The 23,503-nt window shown below is 34.7% G+C and overlaps 3 protein-coding genes across 7 annotated transcripts; all 3 read right to left on the bottom strand.

The window, feature by feature from the left end:
- LOC149385735 (uncharacterized) lies at positions 1–23,473 on the bottom strand. Of its 4 annotated transcripts, none has more exons than XM_089624865.1 (3): positions 823–1,352; positions 603–715; positions 1–341 (listed from the first exon to the last, which is right to left on the bottom strand). In XM_089624865.1, the coding sequence occupies exons 1-2, from the start codon at positions 931–933 to the stop codon at positions 629–631; spliced, it is 198 nt and encodes a 65-aa protein (XP_089480991.1). In that variant the 5' UTR covers positions 934–1,352; the 3' UTR covers positions 1–341; positions 603–628. The 4 variants fall into 4 exon arrangements, with proteins under 4 accessions (XP_089480991.1, XP_089480989.1, XP_089480988.1 ...); XM_089624863.1 differs by having other exon boundaries at positions 1–365; positions 823–1,348; XM_089624862.1 differs by lacking the exon at positions 1–341 and adding an exon at positions 23,341–23,473 and having other exon boundaries at positions 426–715; positions 823–1,018.
- Positions 10,334–14,161, bottom strand: LOC149385736 (eukaryotic initiation factor 4A-2-like). Its single transcript, XM_089624969.1, has 5 exons — positions 14,016–14,161; positions 12,198–12,270; positions 11,988–12,091; positions 11,441–11,871; positions 10,334–11,367 (listed from the first exon to the last, which is right to left on the bottom strand). The coding sequence occupies exons 2-5, from the start codon at positions 12,266–12,268 to the stop codon at positions 10,732–10,734; spliced, it is 1,242 nt and encodes a 413-aa protein (XP_089481095.1). The 5' UTR covers positions 12,269–12,270; positions 14,016–14,161; the 3' UTR covers positions 10,334–10,731.
- LOC149385734 (uncharacterized) lies at positions 22,086–23,490 on the bottom strand. 2 transcript variants are annotated; one of them, XM_089624866.1, is made up of 3 exons: positions 23,341–23,490; positions 22,608–22,755; positions 22,086–22,503 (listed from the first exon to the last, which is right to left on the bottom strand). In XM_089624866.1, exons 2-3 carry the CDS (start codon positions 22,716–22,718, stop codon positions 22,417–22,419), a joined length of 198 nt encoding a protein of 65 aa, XP_089480992.1. In that variant the 5' UTR covers positions 22,719–22,755; positions 23,341–23,490; the 3' UTR covers positions 22,086–22,416. The 2 variants fall into 2 exon arrangements, with proteins under 2 accessions (XP_089480992.1, XP_089480993.1); XM_089624867.1 differs by having other exon boundaries at positions 22,608–22,744; positions 23,341–23,472.
- Positions 23,491–23,503: the final 13 nt, after the last annotated feature.

The following is a 23,503-nucleotide window of genomic DNA, read 5'->3' as shown; positions in this document are numbered from 1 at the left end:
TTTTTAATTCATTCCTCCAATAAATAAATAAAAAGAGAAACTAATTATTGATCTGTTCATAGCAAACTGGAAGAAGAAAAAGTGAAGAGAACAAGTGTAGAGCTCCCTATGATCCAAAAAAAAAAAAAAAAAACAGGAAAATAGGGCTCTCCAGAGATACGCAAATCACAAGCCTATCATCTTTTACTTCAAAGAAGAGATAGGACTGAGATATCCATAACTTAGCAGCTCAATTAACCTTACTATCATTCTCTCTTTCTCTGCCTATGTCGATACGGAAAGTCTAGTGCTTACTCGGGTGACTTCAACGACGCTTCACTATGCTTTGGGCATTATTGTAACTTTGACAGTGGACGATATAAAGACTATATCAGATGTGAAAAACCAGGGTTAGATTTTGAGAAGAACGAAAAAAAATTAGCATGAGGACCCAAATGAATGGATTCATTAGAAGGAAGAAAAAAAAAAGTCAGAGCACCATTTCACGGACTCAGGAAATGGATTTGGCTGTACATTTATTTGTTGTCTAATCATCAATCTCGAGCACTAGGTTCTGCTTAGCAAAAATGCAGATGCTAAAAATCATAGTTTAGGTTCCTCACATTTATTTCAAACAGCCACAACAAAGCTATAGAGATTCTTCAAGCCGACAAGCGTTCTCGTCTTTCTTCATCAATTCGAGCTCGTATTTTTTCAGTCTCTCATTCATTTTCTCCTGAAACCAAAATGAAAAATCATGTGAAAGAAATTCGAAACATTTAATAAAAAGTTGAAAAGTGCAAAAAAAAAAAAAAAAAAAAAAAAAAAGTAAATAAACCAGACCTTGTAGCTCTTTTCAAGTCGGTCCATGACGTAGAACCCTAGAGCGCCGCCGAGAATCGTACCAGAGATGATTCGAACGTACGCCCATGCTTGGGAACGAAGAACCACCATTTTCCTTTGCTTTTACAGATTATTTCCTTAAATTTATCCAACAAATAAATACAAGTTCTGATTGAGCGTCGATCGGTAGACTGTTCTGCAAATAGATGGCAGTTTTGATACCGGGCCTACTGGTCTCAAAACGCTCTTCGATTTTTATTTGTTTATTCACTAAATCATTTCAAACGAGGATTTAGAATTGTGAACTAAGGTTTGTAAAACTCCTCGGATCTGCGCCGTGGAGTTGAAGAAGTGGGTCGAAAAGGTCCTATATTTTATATCATGCTTTTTCGCTCTTTCCGATTCTACCCTTTCTTATTTTTTTCGTATCACTAGTTTACCTTTCACTTTTATAGCCTCATTGCCCCCAAAGGTTACCACTTCTGTTTTTTTCACCTCTGATTGTTAGCTGGTTTTGGTGTCAGCTCTGATATCATGTTAAGTACCATGATCGCCAAAGCAATTGACAACGAAAAAAGTAATACATGGGATCCTCGTAGGTTTGCTAAGACGTCACTTCGGTATCTTGACGTCCTAATGTAAAATTAATTTATTTGTCAGTTGACAAGTTTGGGACAGCTAACACTTGATCTTATATGTCTCTCCGTTGCATCATGTGTCTCTCAGCTTTTTGAAACCCGAGATCACCTCCTTGTTGATTGCCCTGTGCCGACTAGACTTATTTGGGCCAAAGTCGTTCTAGATGAAGCTTTGTATCTCCATATTCCTATTTATTCAATATCATCTAACAAAAAGTCCCTTTGAAAAAAATATAAATAAAAAGACACTCAAAATTTTGAGAAATTTGTTTAAGTAGTGTCATTTGATAAAATTTTTTCAATTTTCTATTAAAAATTTAATTTGATCAAAAATACTAGTAAATCACTTGTACAAATATAATTTTATCATCAACTATAATTTTTCTTACGATCTCACACCATCCCACACCAAGTCTTTTCACGCTCTCTTTAAGACTAAAACTCTCTCTCTCTCTCTCTCTCTCTCTCTCTCTCTCTCTCTCTCTCTCTCTCTCTCTCTCTCTCTCTCTCTCTCTCTCCTGTAAATCCCATCCAAGCTCACCCATGAAACCCCCACTCAAGCTTTGAAACCCTAGACTTCTGAACCATGACCCAAGCTCTAAAATTGCCGTCAATGAAACACTCGTCCAAGTTCAGCCCGAAGAATTCACCCGCGCTCCGTGCACAAGGTCCTCGCCCAAGCTTCGATGCCAAATCTTCAGTCAAACTAAAGATCAAGGTTCGTTGTTTTTGCCTTTTCAAAAAATTTCGTGGTTTAAAAGTTCTATCTCATATTTATAGGTTGTTTAAATGTTCTATTTGATCTGGGTTTGTTTAAAGATTTTTTCACGAAGTTCATTGTTTATTGACTTTAGATATCGACAATTGTCATCAACTGTTGACATTTGAATTCAAGAAATAATGAACTTTGTTGACATTAATGCCAACAATAGATGACAACTGTTGACATCTAAAGACAACAAATAATAACTTTGTCTCTGCTTTTTGTATGTAGTGATGGCGGCTATTTATTTATAATTCAAGCATAGTGGACCTTCGATTGAACCTGGTCAGTATTATGAGAATGGATCTTTCGGAATTATGGTGCCGTATGAAGTTAACTTCACTAGTTTGATGCAAATCATTCACGCGAATTTGGGCAAATCACCATCCACACACACCGTTGGTGTTGCATACGCGATGGCTGGTGCAATGAAACATGTTGATATTAGCAATGATGACATGCCGAAAGGTTATTTATATTTAAGGACCGAGAGTGAAGATGACACGGAGAAATTACAATTGATATTTGAAGTAAATGAAAATCCATCATGGCTCGATTCTCTAGGGGTTGGATCCATTCGCAGCAGCCGTGATAGTGGTTGTGTTGAAATTCGGCCTAAAAGAGTTTTCGACATGCCATCTGTACCCAATGAGGGGCGTGGTTCGGTCCCAACTCGTGAATCGATAATTCGTGATACGTTCGGATTGAATGGCAATAGGTTGTAATACTATGAGACACATCGACAACAACAATGCTCTCTACTACGAAACTCTCATCCACCAATAATGTATCCTCCTCCCCACCATGAAACTCAACTCCTCCACCACCACAAAACTTCAATCTTCCCCCACCACGAAACTCCTTTCCTCCACCACCATCTCCGCTGCTGAATTCACATAGCGTCCCAATTCATTTACTAGGATTGGCGCAAATATAGATGACACTTTTATTTTGGATTATCATTCCCCTCGTTATTGAGATATGTTTTTAAATTCAATTTATATTTAAATTACTTCAGTAAATTTTTGTTATATCAGTTAAAATTTAGGGTGATTTAGCAACATAAACAATTTCAAACATGATTTTAAAGATATAGACATAGTCAACGTTTGGTAAATTTTGTAATCTAGTCATTTACAAAAATAAACGGTTAAAAAAATATCGGAAATATCATTATGTAACACAAATCATAAAAATCATCTACTACCCAACATTTCAGCAAACCAAACCATCGCGTGTAAAATTAACGAAAATTAACTGAAATTAACTTAAGAAAACTTGATATCGCAACTAATTGGACTACAAAAAAAAATTATAAAATAAAGGGGGTCAAGTTAACATGTATCCAAGATGCATTATATGGCTGGCGATCAAAACGAAAATTTAAAAGGCAATTCATTATTAAATTTAATACAAAAATATAATAAGTGACTGTGCAAAAATATTATAGGTAATCATGAAAAAATAACTATCCCATTTCTCAATTACCGAAAATTTCTTTTCTAACATCTAATATCAAGTGCATAATAAAAGGAAATTAACCAAAAATCTTTTTATATATATTATGGAATAAATTAAGTTAACATGTATTAAACTTGCATTATTTACCTATGATTAAAACGTTGACTACATGTTTATATTCAACCGATTTTAATAAAGATTAATGTAGTAATTATTTTTTAAAATTTAATATATATATATATATAATTATTTAACATATTATATAATATTATTTCTATTCAATTTTCCATGAAAAACTATATCTTAATTATCATTTACCACATTATTTTTCATTCGATTTTCCGTCGACATCTCGATTTTCATAAATCAAGAAGGTTCAAAACACCATCAAAAACTATATTTCAAACCTTATGTCTATTCACCCTTTCATCTCCAACCCATGTAAAAAAAATCTATTTATGTTTTCTTGTTCACTATATTTTTAGAATATTTAGTTTAAGCCTTTACTATTTCTATAGTTTACAGATTTTCCCAGGATATTTTATTTTCTCGTATTAATCCAAATAAATGGTGATGATTCATGTTATTAAAGTCTAATGTAGAATCTCCAAATAGAAGATGTTATGTAGAATCTAGATCGGAGACAGTTTAATGAACTTTAATCAATACAGAATAATGACGAATCAGATTACAGACATCAGAAGATGTTATGTAATAGCCAAACTTGAAGACCATATAAACCAGAATTTGTGTAGCACAAGTATACAATAATAAGCACGAGAGCATATGAAAAACCTCAAATTTCCGGAAACCACATAATAAAGGAAATACAGTTTCACTAAATAACAGATAATGTGTAAAATAAAATGTGACAGAAGAGCCAAGCTTGCAGACCACAGGTATTAGCATACAAGTATTAAACTCCTGTTTTTTTTTAATTTCTGGAGAAGATGTAATTATCTGCAACCTTTGGCCAAAAAAGCCGTGCAAACAATACCATTTTTAATTCACCCCTCCAATAAATAAATAAAAAGTGAAACTAATTATTGATCTGTTCATAGCCAACTGGAAGAAGAAAAAGTGAAGAGAACAAGTGTAGAGCTCCCTATGATCCAAAAAAAAAAAGGAAAATAGGGCTCCAGAGATATGCAAATCACAAGCCTATCATCTTTTACTTCAAAGAAGAGATAGTACTGAGATATCCATAACTTAACAGCTCAGTTAACCTTAATATCATCCTCGTTTGGACTATAATGGAACTCTACTCAACAAACCCCACCCTCTTAATCAACCATTTTACTGTAACTAATACTGACCTACTTCAGCCTAAATTTATCATGTATTCTAAGAAGACGTACTTCAGCCTAAATTTCGGTAAGTATATGCAAAAAGAAACAAAATAAATAAATATCTCAGTCCGAATTGGTTTCGTTCCTCAATCAAATTATTGTTAAGAGAATTTATTGAAGAACTACATTGCGATGGCCAAGCAAAAGAACAGTTCAGATATGAAAGAAGAGTAGAGAGAAATCAGTATTGTTCATAAGCATAACATAAACACAAAGGAACTATAATTATATTTTTTACGAACGAGAGAGAACGAGAAGAGTGTAGAATTAAAAATCTGTGTCTGAAATGACTGGCTTTAAGTAGCTAGGTCAAAATCAGGGGTGCTATTCCTCTTCTTTCTCGAGCGAGCTTTACCGTCGGATGACAGTGGATCGAACGGTCATGAAAGCAGAGCATGAAATGACGAGGATTATCGTATTATTCAGCTCGTCAGCTAGCGGGCCTAGGCTAAGGAAACCTGATGGGCTCCCCTTTAACCAAACTTAGAATTTGAGGATAAAATTGCATCTAATAATGTGTTTTGAAACTATATGTAATTTTATCCGAGGATTTAAATGTCGTTTTCGATGCCGTTTCGAGCCTCTCGATTTACGAAAAATCGACACGCCGAAGGAAAATCAAACGAAAAAAATGTGGAAAATGGCAAATAAAATACCGTTTTCAAATGCCGTTTTTTTTTATGGAAAGCTGATATGCCGATGAAAAAACGTACGGAAATAATGTTGCTTAATATATTAAAAATATAATACATAATTATATATATGTATCTTTTGAATTTTTAAACTTTAAAAATATATTCTATTTAATATCTATAGATTTATATGTATTGATGTTTATTTTTCTGTTATGAGTAATATGTATATTAATGTTTTGGGTTTAATACCTATAATAATTTTTATGTGTTTAACTGTAAAAATGACGGTTTCATTTGTCGTTCAATTGTTTGGTTTATGCTTTTATGGTGGGTTAATATTAAAAAAAAAATCAATTACTTTTATTCAGTTATTTATATGTGCTCTTATTTATTAGGCTTGAGTACATATTTTGGTATTGTTGTGAGTTACAACTTGTAACTAGTATTTAAAGCTAAAAATTCAGTTAACAAAAAAAAAAAATTAAAGGTAAAGCCTTAACCTATCTAAGTCTCTCCAAGACACACTCTTGCAAGCAGACAATGGGCACAAAAATAAAAAAACAAAAAATTAGCAAAATAGCCAAATCAAACCTTATGATTTGCTATTTAGCCAAGGTTTTCTAAATACTAAGTAAATAGCCATGCCGATAACGTGGCCCAATAATAGGTTTTTTTATTTCCGAAAATTGCCCATGTGCGTTTGAATTTTAAATTACATATTTGAATTTTCGTTTTAAATTTTTTCCCGAAATTTTTTGAATTGTTTCCTGATATAAGTGTGAACATGATTTAGTCAATTTATGATTCCTTTTATTTTAGGAACCAAATGGACGTGGAAGTTGTAATTTATTTGTTTCTTTTTATAGATTATTTCTGATATTTTCGGCCATAAATATATTGTATCGTTTATTATTTAAATATATGTAAATAAGTTAAGGTTATGACAACTTATGCAGTAAATATGCGTAAATAAACACTTCCAGATAACCAAATATAATAGTACTTAATATTTACACACATTTACTACAGATATTAACAACCATACATTGTTGTAAAATCCAAGGATTGACATACTCGGTGTAAATATGTGTAAATAAAGATTTACACACGACAAAAATTTAAACTGCCCAATATTTACTCAAATTTACTGCAAAATATGTCAACACCTATTTTTTTAATTCTAACATCCAAACACCCAAAATTCTAAACGCATTCACAATGGTTTTTCCCATACATTAACACTGAAACATGATTACATTTTACTACGCATCAAGATACATTAACAGAGATTTTTTCTTAATGGCAGATTGAATATTGGTGGAGAGATAATCGGTAATTAATTTGCAGTTATTATTTCCTTGATTCTCATTTACACGTTACCTCTTTTTTTTATTATTATGTAAACCGTGTGCTTATGGGCGGGAAATGCCTGGGCTTTTTAGTAAATGTAGAAGTGTCTTAAATGATATTTGGCTATTTACTTAGTATTTACAAAACCTTGGCTATTTAGCAATGTTAAAGGTTTGATTTGGCTATTTTGCTAAATTACCCATAAAAAAAGGTAAAATAATATCTTCTGACACATTGAGAGAATAAATAAGAAAAAGGTAAGAATTTTTTTTTTTTTAATGCTGACAGCAAAGAGAGAAAATATCGGTTGCTCACGTTTTGGAGCGAAACGGTGCACCGTTTCAACAAATGTCAAACGACATTCCACGAAGAAACGATAGACAACGTCTTCGTCGACCGCTCACGACCCGACATTTAGAACCTTGGTCTTATCTAAGTCTTTTAACACGAAACTAGTTTTTTTTTTAATTATATTTATATTTTTCTAATTCTTTTCCAGTGTTTGATCTATTAACTTTGTTATTGTTTACAATTTCTTTAATAACGAAAATAATCTCAAATAATGGTTTAAAATTTTAAAAAACGTTATTTTTTAGAAAGATTTGATTAAACATTAGTTTTATTATTATAAAAAGTTACTTTTCAATACTTTAAAAAGGTCATTTGTAAGAGGACGTTATAGTGATACCAGGGAACATTTGGGTTCCTCTCAAACTCGTGACTTTAAAATTGGATCACTACCATCACGCGACCAAGAGGTTGAGATCACCGAGTTGCAACATGCGGTGAGAAATCTCGTTGAATAATTCCGGGCAACAAATCTAAAAGTTGGTATTAGTTAGTGACTTTATTATTAATATACATTCATTCGTATGGCATTATGATTTATGATATAATTTATGTGTCAATTTTGGTGTTAGTACGAGTGAATCGGAGTTTTTTTTATTTATATTATTCAATTTTAAATTTATGCATGATATTAATTTTTAATATTAAAACATAATGTAAATTAAAAATATGCAAACTGTGATTTAGAAGCAAAATGCCGCTTCCAAATGAATTCACGCTATATGGTGCGAGATAATTGGGAAGCGATAAGTCGCTCCTAGTCATATAGAGTGGTTTGAGAAACTTATTAGAGACGACAGTTGTTATTTCAAAATGGACTTTTTTTAATCCTACTTATAAATGCTATATTTTTGTTGTAGTATATTAGTTGTAGGCATTATGAAGTTGATTGATAATTGGTTTATTTCGTTTAGCTATATAAAGGGCAATGTTGTCGCCCATTTTTTTTTTTTTTATAAGAGGTATTCTTTTGGTTGATTTAACTAGTTCTAACGAGAAGTTCTTTGTTTCCCTTTAAAAAGTTAAGGTTTTTGTATGTTAGTCAATGTTTCCATTTTTAGCTAAATAAAGAGCAATGTTGTCGCCTTATTCTTTTTTTTTTTATAAGAGGAGTTCTTTTGGCTGATTTAACTAGCTCTAACGAGTGGTACCTAGGATAGCCTAGTGGTAATTTCACACCACCTCCTGTGTGGAGATCGTGGGTTCAATCTCCATTGCAGCAAAGCTGCCTTCAAAAAAAAAAATAGCTCTAACGAGAAGTTATGTGTTCCCCTTTAAAAATTTTAATGTTTTTGTATATTAGTCAATGTTTCCATTTTTAGCTAAATAAAGAGCAATGTTGTCGCCCATATTCTTTTGTTCTTTTTTATAAGAGGGGTTCTTTTGGCTGATTTAACTAGCTCTAACGAGAATTTTATGTGTCTCCCTTTAAAAAAATTTAAGGTTTTTGTATATTAGTAAATATTTCCATTTTTAGCTAAATAAAGAGCAATGTTGTCGCCCATATTCTTTTGTTTTTTTTATAAGAGGGGTTTAAATGGTGTATTCCTTAACTTTAGTCATAATTTGATAAATTTCAATGTGTTTTCAACAAACCTTCAACGTGTGTAAAAATAGTTAGAGTAAGATAGAAAAACGATGGAATATTTGAAGTTAGACGAGAGAAATGTAAGTTGGGACTTGGGACTAAAATGTGCCGAGTGAGAGTATATTAGTCCATAATGTTAATAATAAAAATGCTGTATTACTGAGAATGTAACCAGCATTCATATTGAATCCCTATTGAAAATGTATCAAACCACGTATGCCAAATAAACACAAGGATGCAAAAGACACATTGTATCATCCAAATTACGGACAAGCAAATGAATAGTAGTAGGGATTATTCATAAACTATAACTTCTTCAATACTCTAGGACCAAAATTTAATAAGTCAAAATTAATCCAAAAATATGACTTCCATATATATGTAAGTACAAAAACAAAATACCCTCAATGAAATATCATTTTATTTTATTTTATATTTAATTTTATTATTTACTTAATGGTCACAAAAACAAAGTTAGAGATCATTTTCGTTTGGTACGTGAAGTTAAAAAAAAAATTGGAAATTTTGAAAAAAAAAATGGAAATTCGTTTTTAGCATTTATTGACATTTTGTCTTTTTTATTGACATCAATGTCAATAAATCTTCAAACGATTCTGGAAAATTCTTTGAAGATTTATTGACATCGTTGTCAATAAATGATATGCATGTCAATAATTCTTCAACAAACGAATTTCGAGATTATTAAAATCAAATTTTTTTTTTTTTTTCAGATTTCCCAAATTATTAAGTATATATGAGGGTTTAGAGGGAGTGGAATCGTGAAACACGTTGATTTGAACATAAATTGCTCTCTCTCTCTCTCTCTCTCTCTCTCTCTCTTCGCCTCCATATCAATTCCTATTCTTCTCCGTCATGATTTCTTCTTCTTCTTCTTCTTCTCAGTCCAAAAGGACAAAAAAAATCAAAACCCGACCTTGAACCCTAAAGTTAAAACTATGACAAACAAACTTAAATCATGTATACGGAGGGAAGCACGAAACGAGATTGATTTCGAATGTGTAGTTGATTTTTGTTTAGTTTGCTTAAATATATATAATATTGACAATGTCAATAAATCAAATAAATTATTGACAATAATATAAATAAATTAGACAGACTAAATATAAAAAAAACTTATATTTCATTGAGAATAGTTTTGTACAAACAAATACAAGGAAATCATTGGATTAATTTTGACACATTAGAATTTGGTCCAAAAATAATTTGGTCCAAAAATATTAAAGAGATCGTAGTTTAAAGATAATCTCATAATAGTAACAAAATATCCATTATAGATAGCACCATGAAATTGCCATCCCATGTTCCGATAATAAAATTCCATCCCAAAATTCCCAACCATAATAAGTAGAGTACATAAATAAATAAAACCAGTTTAAACACTACATAAATCCAGAGTAACATTGTTTTTATCATCATTTTGTCCAAAAGGGTAAGAAAAAAATAGAGGGCATACAATACCAAAACAAAACCTAAAACGGAAAACAAAATTTCCAATAACAAGACCCAAAACCACACTGCAATGAGCAACACAAGGACAATTCGCTCTCAATCCCTATATTGCAGTGAAGCACAACGGATATCATTAAGTGGTCAAATATGTTCAATGGCACCAACTTAGGGCAGACTCTAGGATGAGAAGAAAAAAAGAAAGATAGATGATAGGGCAATAAATAGTACTTGCAAAATAACTAAAAATCAAAAGTAATAAAAACCCAATCTCCCTGGACGAATCAAAAAGAGCGAATGAATCCCTTTTTCAGAGAAGATCGGCCACGTTCGAGGGCAGCTCCTCGATGACGGCATTGTAAAACTTCTGGATGTCCAAGAGCATCTTCTCGTCTTCCTTGGTCACAAAGTTGATGGCAACACCCTTTCTCCCGAACCGACCGCTTCGTCCGATACGGTGGAGGTAGTTCTCCGGCTGGGTCGGGAGGTCGTAGTTTATCACGAGCGAAACCTGTTGGACATCGATTCCACGGGCCAAGAGGTCGGTGGTGATGAGGACTCGGGACGAGCCGGAGCGGAACTCCCTCATGATGATGTCACGGGTGTTCTGGTCCATGTCTCCGTGGGTGGCCGAGACGGTGTGGTCGCGGCTCCTCATCTTGTCCGTGAGCCAGTCCACCTTGCGGCGAGTGTTCACAAAGATGACGCTCTGCGTGATCGCCAGAGTCTCGTACAGGTCGCACAGCGTGTCGAGCTTCCACTCTTCCCTCTCCACGTTCACGTGGAACTGCTTGATACCCTCGAGGGTCAGCTCGTCACGCTTCACCAAGATCCTCACGGGCTTGTCCATGAACTTCCTCGTGATCTCCAGAGCCTCCGGCGGCATCGTGGCAGAGAACACGCCCACCTGAACCTTCGATGGAAGCAGCTGGAAGATGTCGTAGATCTGCCAAAAACGATAAGCTCTTATGTTAGATGGTACAAAATTCCAAGGGGTGATGGTAAGTTAGACGACAAACCTGATCCTTGAAACCACGAGAAAGCATTTCGTCGGCTTCGTCGAGGACAAACATCTTGATGTAGTCGGGGCGGAGCGACTGCCTTCGCAGCATGTCAAAGACACGGCCCGGGGTTCCGACGACAACGTGCACACCAGCTTGAAGGATACGCTGATCGTCGCGGACGCTGGTTCCACCGACACAAGCGTGGACTTTCACGCCAAGATAGTCTCCGAGTGCTCGCATGACCTTCTCGATCTGCTGGGCGAGCTCCCTAGTGGGAGCCAAGACCAAAGCCTGGCATTGAACCACGGCATAGTCGAGGTTCTGCAGAATACCAGAGCAGAAGGTGGCGGTTTTCCCGGTTCCAGATTGAGCTTGTTGAATCACATCCAGACCCTCGGTGAAAGGAACGATTCCACGCTGCTGAATTGCGGAGGGCTTCTCAAAACCTAAAGAGTACAGCCATCCAAAAGACAGAATGATGATTTTACAGAACTGAAAACAGTGTCAAATTAATCAAATTAACAGGAAAAAAAAATGTTTAATAAAAATCAGGATGGCTTACCATATGCATAAATGCCCCTCAGAAGGTTTTCAGACAGTTTCATGGAGTCAAAACTATCAAAGACCTTGTCATATGCCGTGAAGTATTCGTTCTCAAATTGGTTTCTAAAATAATTCATTCCAACAGTTAGAGACTCAGAACATAAATGAAACTGTATAATCATAGAAAACTGAAGACTAATGAGAACAGAAAAGAAAAAAAAAAGCATACATCTCGCTCATCTTAGCATCGAATTGACGAGTGTCAAAAGATCCTTCGGGAGCTTGAGGAGCATCAGCCATATCTGTATCGATGGAAAACCATTAGTACAGTACAACTCTACTGAATAAATATGCACTGAAAATTTTGAAACGAGTCAGTTTATTCAACTTGTTGTAAAGTGTAAAAAAGAATTAAGGGATCCTAAAGAATTAACAACTCATCATAATTTACAGATATCAGCAGACATAACTACTTTTTCAAAAATGTTACATAAAAGCCAGACTTTAACACCGTATAAATCAGACACTTTTTCAAAACGATGTTACATAAGAGTCGGACTTGAATACCATATAAATCAGACAACAAGAACAAAAGTCAGGTTTTACTTTTTGGAGAAGACATGTAGGACGTGTAATATTAAAAAAAAAATACGGGCAAACAAACAAACTTTTGTCTACTCCCCTAACTATATACAATCAACACAGACCACGATGTACCCAGTAAATCAGACATAATAATGCAAAGAATTCCCAAGTTTAGATCTCATTCTATATTACTTGGGAAAAAACTGTGACAGAAGAGCCAAGCTTGCAGACCACAGGTATTAGCATACAAGTATTAAACTCCTGTTTTAATTTCCGGAGAAGATATAGATGGAAGGTATCTATCTGCAATTTTGACCGAAAAGCCTTGCAAACAAACCCCTATTAACCACTTCCCCATAAAAAAAAAATTACACCAACAAGACCAAATTATAGGCTTTCAATATTTAAACATCAAACATAATGCAAAGTCAGTCTAGTCGACATAAACATGTGGCAGAAGAGAGCAAAGACAACAGATATTAGCAAGTATTAAGTGTATCTGCAACTTTTGGCCAAAAATCCATGCAAACAAACCTCTTTCACCCACACACTTATTAAATATGTACCATCAACACTATCCAATGTAATATGCTTACGACGTTTAAACTAGGCACTTAAAATACACACAGATATCGTAATTTATTATCAGCAAAAAAAAATGTTACAGAAGAGCCAAGCTTGCAGACCACAGGTTTTAGCACACAAGTATTAAACTCCTGTTTTATTTTCTGGAGAGATACCTTAGAGGGCTAGCGTTTATCTACCACAATAGGCATAAATCCCTGGCAACAAACCCAACAATACCCACTCTCCCCAGAATCAATTTACAGCCTACTAAGACCCCAGACCTTCATACACAAATCTGCCTGAATATATATTTAAAAATTTCTGTTAAGGCCTCTTGGAAATTGACATATAGCAAGATAAATAATTAATTAAAAATAAATCTTCTTCAGGTGATGGCTATTAACTACTACAATTTTATACAAGGGACAAGATATGAAACTATAGCCTAGTAGCATGAAATATGACGACCATCTGAATATTTGTATGTACATAAGAGTTTATTAACCAAAAAAAGGAATACAGTATAGCCAACTTCTCCTATACGCTGATCAAACCTTGAAAGCCTCGGAAGAAGATTTATAATTTACAGAACAATTAGAAGGAAAACAAACCTAGATCGATTAGCTCAAAAAGAAAGAAAACAAAAGCAAAAAACAACCCAGCTTTCTGAACTTGCAAACAACATCGCAAAAGAATACCCGTCGAAAGACAATTCATTATCCTACTTGTAATAATTTCAATAACCATACGTGCGGCATAGTAAAAATAGAAAAAATTTAACATCAGATGTTACAAACCTAGATCGAACACAGAATCCAGAGAGATAAAACGCAGAGAATATACAAACATACGAGTATACACATATACATAGAGAGAGGGTAAGATATCAATATACCTGCGAGCTAGAGAGAGTGAGAGATTCGAAGAGATGGAGAGAGAAAGAGAGTGTTTTAGATTTGTGAACTAGGGTTTGTAAAACTCCTCGGATCTGCGCCGTGGAGTTGAAGAAGAGAGGCTGTGGGTCGAAAAGGTCTATCTTTTATAGCCTGCTTTTTCGCTCTTTCCGATTCTACCCTTGCTTATTTTTTTCGTATCACTAATTTACCCTTCGTTTTTTTTTTTTTTTTTTTTAGGAATCAACCTATTAGCATTTTATTATTTTATCATGCCTTACAGTTTTTTATATTTATTTCTGTAAAAAATATATTTTTTTATATAATTGGACTCTACATCGGTGTTTTTTTTTCGCAATGCTAAAAGGATTTATTAAAAATTTCATGTCTCCGTAACTAAGAATGACATTAATATCGAAATCCGTTAATCCGTTTAAAACCGTTAATCCGTTTAAAACGGATTAATAGGTATCACCCACTAACAACTAAGCGAGTATGAATACGGGTATGGATAACGAATATTTCATACCGTCCCCATTAACTCGTTAACCTGACTCGTTACAATAAAAAAATTATTAATACATATAAAAATTTAATAATGTAATACTTTTGTGACTTAAAAACATTTTATTTCAATCCGTATAATTATATATATATATATGTGTGTGTGTATTATACTGTGTATATATATGTATATATTGTGTGTTATATATATTTATGATGTGCTTTGTATATGTATTATATTGTGTAGTTATATATAGATATGTATATTGTGACTATATATAGTGGTTATGAAGATGTTATTTAATTTTGATATATGACTTTTTTTTCTTTTTTAAAATTTAAAAAAAATTAGTGTAACGGGTTAACGGTTAATTGGGTACACACCTTTTGACACCTGTTACTCAGCGGGTATACCCGTTATCCGGCCTATTAGAAAAACAAATTAACGGGTACGGATAGAGATGACAATGGATATGGTCTTACAAAATCATACTCTACCAACGATTTAAAAAAAAAAATTCACACCCTACACATACTCATTTATTTTTAATGGGTTTGAGTAAAACCTTAGAGGGTACATGGTAATTTATGGGTATTTTTTACCCATTTGATATTAAATTTGTTGATAAAAGTAAACTAATTTAAAAATATTTAAATAAAAAACAAACAAATGTAAAAAAAATACTTAAATTAATAAATACGCATACTAAAATTTGCTTAAAAATTCATAAATATAGTAATAATTTCAAACGGTTAAGGTCTTGACTCTTGAGTATGATACTTAAAAATCATACACTATGCATACCCAATATAATTTTTAATGATAATATATTATTCGTATCATACCCATTATTTATTTATGCGGGTAAGACCATACTTGTGGTGGGTAGGGTCTTGAGTGTACCCAGTGTTTTGATTTTATGATAAGATAATTATCATTAGGATGATATTTTGCTTCTATAATTTGTTGTTATGTCTGACTATTTTGTACATAAAGACTTTATTTTAATGAGAAAAATTAAACGATTAGGCTATTCACCTAAAAAAGGCAATCTTCTTTTGTTTAATTATGGTTGGCACGTTAAATAATTATATATTTTATGACTAGATGAAATCATTGATCCCACGTAGTGGTGTGTTGTACCAAAAAAAAAAAAAAAAAAATCAAATTGGATATATTGATATTTGATACCAAATGCACTTGTATTTGATATCATGAGAATTTTGGAATCAATTTCTTATCAATCACGAGTCATGTGACATGTCACGGGGAAAAAAAATAGAGAAATTGCCCTATGTACCACCAATTTCATAATATTTTCTCATTTTCCACCAAAAGACTAATTTTTCCCAAAATGTCACCATCTATGTCAACAATGTTGACATTTATTTTTGCCCTTCACTATGAGATGTCAACATTGTTGACATAGACATCTTAGTGGCATTTTGGGAAAAATTTGTCTTTTGGTGGAAAGTGGGAAAATGTTGTGAAATTGGTGGTAAATGGGGCAATTTCTCAAAAAAAATATAATATTATTAAATGGAAGAAATCGTAAAATAACCAAGAAAAAAAATGTCGTTTTCGTTGCCGTTTCGAGTCTCCTGATTTACGAAAAGTCGTCAAGCCGATGGAAAACCCAACGGAAAAATTGTGAACAAGGGCAAGTGAAATACCGTTTTCAAATGCCGTTTTCGATGGAAAACCGACGTGCCGACGGAAAACCGAACGGAAATAATGTTGTATAATATATTAAAAATATATACATATGCGTATTATACAATTTTAATTTTATTTATTTATATGTAGTGTATTTTGTTATTTGTAGAATAATGTGAAAATTCATTGTTATTTTTTAACCTAAGTAAAATAGTTATTCCAAGCAATTAAATAGTCGACAACTATTTGCTCAATATTCCAACTATAAAAAAAATTCTGATATATAGCAATAATCATACTCTTTAAACTTGTAATAAAAATGTTCCAATGAATTTAAATATTAATAATGGATGTAGACTTATATGTAAAGAACAACAAATAACACTTATATATACAGTGAGGCCTAAAGGTAAAATCGGTAAAATACAACAATGGAAGAGAGAGTGGATTGTATATATTATTATTATTATTATTTTTATTGTTTTAGACTTCTAATTGACCGTAGGAGATGAGAAAGAAAGAAAAGTTAAATAATAATAAAAAAAAAAACGCTCTGAGAGAACCCTAAAATTTATTGCCGCCGCCCCTCTGGGCTTCGGTTGCCGGCGCTGAGCAATCCATCGGCTCGGCTCGGCTCCGACCCGGAGGGGAGGACGATACGCTCTTTGCGTGCCTTCATTCTTTGCGTGCCTCCGCTCTTTCGGTGCCTCCCATTTTCTTCGGTCGGCGTCGTCATCGTCTCCGCCGTGGACCTTTCCCCCAGCGACCCTCTCATTTCCTTCCCGCTGGCTTCCTCTCACGCCGGCCTCCGATGTGGTCTCGCAGCTCTCCCGTCAGATCTGCATCCAGTTCCGCCGTTGCCTTGGTTCCTTGGCCGCGTCCACTCGTCCGTCAAGATCCTCTGCTCCAGCCCCTCATCTTCCCGGCTCTCCGCGTTTCCATCGTTGTCGCTCTCTGGAGGTGCTCCGCGCCGTGGGTTCGAGTCGTTGATGCTTGCCGAGTCTTGGTTACGTTTGGTTCTGTGGGTGGTGTGTTTTGTGTTTGATTTTGGTTTGTAATTTCTCTGTTTTTTTTTTTTTTTTGCTTTTTGCAGTATCTGTCTGGTTTCTGAAGTTGGATTAGCCATCGTTCAGCCTTCCGTAATGGATTTCCTGTTAGACATGCGTTTATGCAGGTTTGAGACTCTCTTTCGAGGTCTTTTGCTCTTGGTTGTTCGGGTTTGCCTATCAACCATAGAGGTTTTTGTCAAAGAGCCGATGTTGTGCTCGATTAGTTGTGTGCTTTGTTGGTTTCCCATTGTTGGATTCCAGGCCACGTTTAAACCCCATGATCGCTTTCATATGTTCATATCGATGGGTTCGATTCAGTCCGAGATCATAAGCATCTCTGTATTGGGACTTTCAAAGTATGCATTAGTGATTGTAATCACTTCTTTCTAATGAAATTCTCGGTTTTCCTTCAAAAAAAAAAATTGACCGTAGGAGATAGGGTGTTAAAAAAAAATAGAGAGATAGGGTTAATAAATTTAGTTGAACCACAATTTCTCTCTCTTCCCCCTTATTCTTCTATCTTCTTCTTCGCTTGGTTGAATGAAATAAAGAAAAACTCCATTGAAGCAAACATTGAAAACGAGGTTCCACATACTCGACCGATTTTCGTCGAACAAATGCTGATTTTGAACTTCGGTGTGACGAAAACGAGGAAAGTCGCCGATTGTCCAGGAAATTCCCAGGTAAAACTTCATCTTCTTCGCCGATTGCCCAGGATTTTGAACTCTGTTTTTTTTTCTTTTCGCCCGACATTCGACGACATTCAGCGACAAAAAGGGGCTTTTATACTGAGACTTCAACGACATTGGGCGGTCGTTTTTCAAGTAAACGGCGTGTCGTTTCGCCGATTTTCCAGCGACAAAACACAACGAAACAAGCTTCTTCCCTGTTGTCCGCCGTTGTCCCTCTGGCAACGAATTTCCCGGAGACTTTCATGGATTTTCGCCGGCATTTCTAGAGAATAAAATGATGAATATAATGGTAGAAAGAAACAACATAAAATGATAACTAACAAATACCTACAACAACTTAATATATTTATAGTTGAGCAAAAAAAAAAATTAATACATTTCTAATATTAATAATTGGGTAAGGACGATGAGGGAAGGTTATAAATATAATAACAACGGTCATTGTTCCACGTACACACCCGCACTCGTAGTTAGTGTATTAGTTGTAAGTTTGTGGCTTACGAACTTTGTACATAATTGTATAAACGGGTATGAATGCTGACCTGTATACCCATTTCGTACATTATCATTGTTTTATTAATTGTTCAAAATTATTATTTACCAAATTAACATTCGGTTCTAGTAAAATTAATATAGATAGGTTGTCAAAAGCACTAATACTAATTGAAACAAAATATTAAAGTTAATGGACTATGATATTTTTGAAACTATTCTAATGATATTTTATGTCATTATGTTTATTCTAAAAATAATTATACATATACTTGTTAATTCGTTTTTCATTTAACATTTGATATAACACATGATCTAAGACGGACTATAATTGAAGGTGGGACCAACAATGATAGAATCCTCGATCTTGATCGTTTGAACGTGATTTTTGTCTAAAATCACCTAAACTAGAGAAAGATCATAGGAATGTTTATAGATTTTACATGACGCGCTCTATGGAGCTAAACGTAAATCTGATTACTAAGTGTGAGGTGATTGGTCTCCTAGTTTAGACTCTTCTCTAGATTTTAGACAGATAAAGTAAGGAGTGAACGAGAGAGAGTCTAGGGTTTGATTAATTCATTTTGATATAGTTTTACGAAGTTGATTTTCAACTTTTGAGTTAAAGAGTATTTATACTTTATAGGAGCCTCTGTGAAGTTTTTTTTTTTTTTAATGTCACGGATTTTTTTTTATTAAATTGGGTAAAAATCCATCAATATATGAGAAAAACACCTTAATACATGGAACATCTCAAACTTAAGTCGAAGTGAAACTAACACTAAGTTAAGGTAATCGCACGTTTTGTGCATGCTTCCGACAAGAGGAAGAACGACGAGTACAATAATCGAGCACACATAGGACTCTTTCAACAAAACCAAAATTGGTTGATGGAAAGATTCACTCAACCTCGGTCCGATGACCACGAAGAAGATTTCTCTTCAACCTATATAGAACAAAACATAACAGGAAATCCACAACAGCATAGTGGAAGACGGCTAATCCGTCTCCAAAATAAACCAAGCCAAACAAAACGCAACAACAAAATAAAAGAGTCACAAATCCTTAAAAAAAAAAAAAAAAAAAAAAACTCTGAAATAAAAATTAAATATGTCACCGAAGTTTGATAGACAACCTCGAAAAGCTTAGCAACATCGTCCCCATTGTCGAGAAGCCTCGCCAAAGCATCATCGAAACCACACTACAGAGTCTCTGTCGCCTGCTCTGGGAAGCTACGCCACAGCTCTGCCGCCGAGGATTGTCGCCGCACCGACGCCGTCATCGAGGAGTCACGCAACGGCATCGTCGGCGCTGTCACCGAAGACCCACACTGCACAACTACCATAGTTGACGAGCCACGGCACAAAACCATCGTCGACAAACATGCAGAAACACCGCCAAGCTTCGTTGTCGTCTTTCTACCTCCGGTAACGATTGGCACCTCCTCCCCCGGGACCGAGAGACGTCCAGGCGCGGCCGAAATCGGCCCCAGGGGAGAAAAATAGTAGATCTAGATCTAAAGAAAGAAAACCAAAAGTTTTTTTTTTTTTTTTTTGGACAGAGGGGAGCCTGTGAAGTTTGGTCGTCCCTTATAGTCACATGTTGGCCAAGTAATTAATGAGGACTCCCAAGTATACACAAATTGCTCAAATTAATAAAGTAATGTGTTCCCAAAAATAAAATAGAGTGACTAGGCCTAATCGGACATGGAAACGACATGTATTTGCTACGTTAAAAATAGGAAATTTGGACACGATGGTCTATTTTTTTTAGTGTTTATGCTCGTTCTAAGTTTGTTTCTTTATCAATGCCCATTTTAGTATAAAATTTAGATATGGGACATTAGTATGAGAAAAATGTGAACGTGACATAGAAACTTATCATTTCAAAGTAGGGACAAGTAATGTCACTTTTTTTTAAAAAAAATATACCATAAATCCAAACAACATTGATGAGTATTATATATATAATTAAAAATGGCTTTAATTGCCCATGCTTTTAGAGTTAGAGTTCACCATGGACATTCGGTTGGAAGCTATCGGAAGGAAGTCTTCCGCGTGTCAGCTTCTGCCTCGCAAAAATGCCAACTTCCGTGTGCCACGAAAATGCCAAAAATAGTTCCGAACCCAGTGAAAGTGGCATAGGCAAGTTCGGAAGAAGACAAAATTGTTGTTACCGTTTGTAATTTGAATTGTAACGTTGGCGAGAGCTTCAATCACAGTCATTCATTTTTGTAACTATTGGACATCATTTGGCTATAAAAATGTTACCGTTTATTACCATTTGAACCCAAAGTTTATTCAACTTTTACACTTTCAACCTATTCGGAAATTAAACACTATAAATATACCAATTTAGATGTCATTTTTCATAATCACAACACATTCTCTACGAATCATCTCTTCACATTCTCTACGAATCATCTCTACACATTCTCTTGTCGATAACTTTGATATAAACTTTTAAAACACGAACTATTAATGAAATGTAATCTTATTGTAATGTTTTACTCATAATATTGTTGTAATGTTTTTACTATAAAAAAGTTACTAATAAAGATGAAAATCATTTTACATATTAGCACCTTATTTTAAAATTTTAACAGTTTAGTCATCTTCATTTACCATTTAAATTTAATTTTTTTTACTTAATGAAAATTAACGAAAACTCATATTTCCATTAAGCCTATCGAAAATTTTACTTCCGTTAAGCAATAGAAGACACTAAATCACCTAACGGAAGTGTCACTTCAAATAACCAGGTAACTTTTATGCTTTAATGTCTATTTCGCGTTGGGATATCATCTACTACTTGTCATTCTAACAAAAAACGACTATTTCCTACTCATATTTTGACCGAACCTTCGTGAAGTTGGATATAGTATCCCAACCAAATAACTTAATCAGTTTGTCATATAATTCCATAGAGTTTCAATTGGCAGTTCTCAAGTTCATGGTGCAAGTGACGCCAGTTTGATGTATGGCCTCGGTCAAAATGTCTCGAGCATGGTGTCATAAATTAGATGTGGCTCCGTCGGTATTGTTATGTGACAGTTAGATGTGGCTCTCATTGCTTAACCCCAAGCTTTAGGTGATCTTAAATTCATAAGATTTGAGAGCATTAAATTGGCCTTTTTTTTTTTTTTTTTTTTAAGCTAGCGTTGTCAATACTTGCTCAACTCCAAGTATTTCTCTCCTCCATTGATTTTTTGAATCATTCTCCCAAGACTTCGGACTCCCCCCATGGAAAGGTATTGGTGTTTCACCAGCCTCAATCGATAATTATCGACCTCCGCTATTGGAGATGAGAACTCAGCGAGATTTTCGAGAGATTGAAGCTATTTTTGTGCAAGACTTGTCCCGGAGGGCCTTTCGACTCGGGCTAAGTTTCCAAGATTCGAAAAGTGCTGATTGTGCCTAGTGTGGGTGAGTTGGGGAGTCTAAACTAAAGGTCATCTCTTTGGCTCTCGTGCGTTTGCGAGGGCTCTCTAGGTGGCGACTGCCATGGCCGGCAAATTCAACTTTAACCTTGTTGAACTCCTTAATGATTCACCTCGCTGTCTCGTTCTCTAATGTTGGTAGGAGAGAAATTTGCTGATGAACGGAAAAGTTGTGTTGCTCGGATCGAGGGCTGGAGAAGGTGATTCTTGAAGGGGATGGCAAAGTGCTTACTCGGGCGACTTCAACGACGCTTCACTATGCTTTGGGCATTATTGTAACTTTGACAGTGGACGATATAAAGAGCATATCAGATGTGAGAAACCAGGGTTAGATTTTGAGAAGAAAGAAAAAAAAAATAGCATGAGGACCCAAATGAATGGATTCAGTAGAAGGAAGAAAAAAAAAAGTCAGAGCACCATTTCACGGACTCAGGAAATGGCTTTGCCTGTACTTTTATTTGTTGTCCAATCATCAATCTCGAGCACTAGGTTCTGCTTAGCAAAAATGCAGATGCTAAAAATCATAATTTAGGTTCCTCACATTTTTTTCAGACAACAAAAAAAAAAAGGCTATAGAGATTCTTCAAGCCGACAAGCGTTCTCGTCTTTCTTCATCAATTCGAGCTCGTATTTTTTCAGCCTCTCATTCATTTTCTCCTGAAGCCAAAATGAAAAATCATGTGAAAGAAATTCGAACAGGAACTTTAAAAACATATAATAAAAAGTTGAAAAGAGGAAAAAAAAAAGTAAATAAACCAGACCTTGTAGCTCTTTTCAAGTCGGTCCATGACGTAGAACCCTAGAGCGCCGCCGAGAATCGTGCCAGAGATGATTCGAACGTACGCCCATGCTTGGGAACGAAGAACCACCATTTTCCCTTGCTTTTACAGATTATTTCCTTAAATTTATCTAACAAATAAATACAAGTTCTGATTGAGCGTCGATCGGTAGATTGTTCTGCAAATAGATGGCAGTTTTGATTCCGGGTCTACTGGTCTCAAAACGCTCTTCGATTTTTATTTGTTCATTCACTAAATCATTTCAAACGAGGCATATCTATCTGCAAATTAGGAAACTGTTAACAAATGCTAAAATTTAACCCCCGCATTTCTTTTTTCTAACTTGTAAACGTGATAAAAGAAAAATAACACAGAAGAATACAGACATAACATAAGCAGAAGAAAACGATTATCTATCATCAAGATGTCTCATAAGAGTCAAACTAGAACACCCTATACGTACAATAATCGTCACGAGACCATATGATAGGCTTCGAACTTAGGAAATCAGACATATATTGACGCAAAGACATTTTCAATAAATTATAGATATATTCAATGAAACCCTTAAAATCACATTATCCCCAAATCAAATCCCGCCTTAGAAATCAGATAAATCGCCATATAAAAACCCCCCTATATCAAAGTCACTAAATATGTTCCAAAGAATCAATTCCTAAATCAAATCCAGCACTAGAGTGAGAGAAAGAAGAACCTGCGAACCGCCAGCGAGGATCAAAGACAAAGAGTGAAAGGTTCCGTCGGAGATAAGACAAACCAGGACGAATTCGTTGATGGTCCCGTCGCCGGATAAGGGCGGGCCGCCGAATGTTCGATGAGGTCCTTGACTCAGTCTTCTGAGAGCATCGGTCGAAAAA

Source organism: Urtica dioica, chromosome 9 (genome assembly GCF_054948205.1).
Source record: "Urtica dioica subsp. dioica isolate 48M chromosome 9, U.dioica_male_clone48M_v1_H2, whole genome shotgun sequence".
Lineage (NCBI taxonomy): Eukaryota > Viridiplantae > Streptophyta > Magnoliopsida > Rosales > Urticaceae > Urtica > Urtica dioica.
Note: the sequence above shows the minus strand (reverse complement) of the source record. Positions and strands in the feature narration are given on the sequence as shown.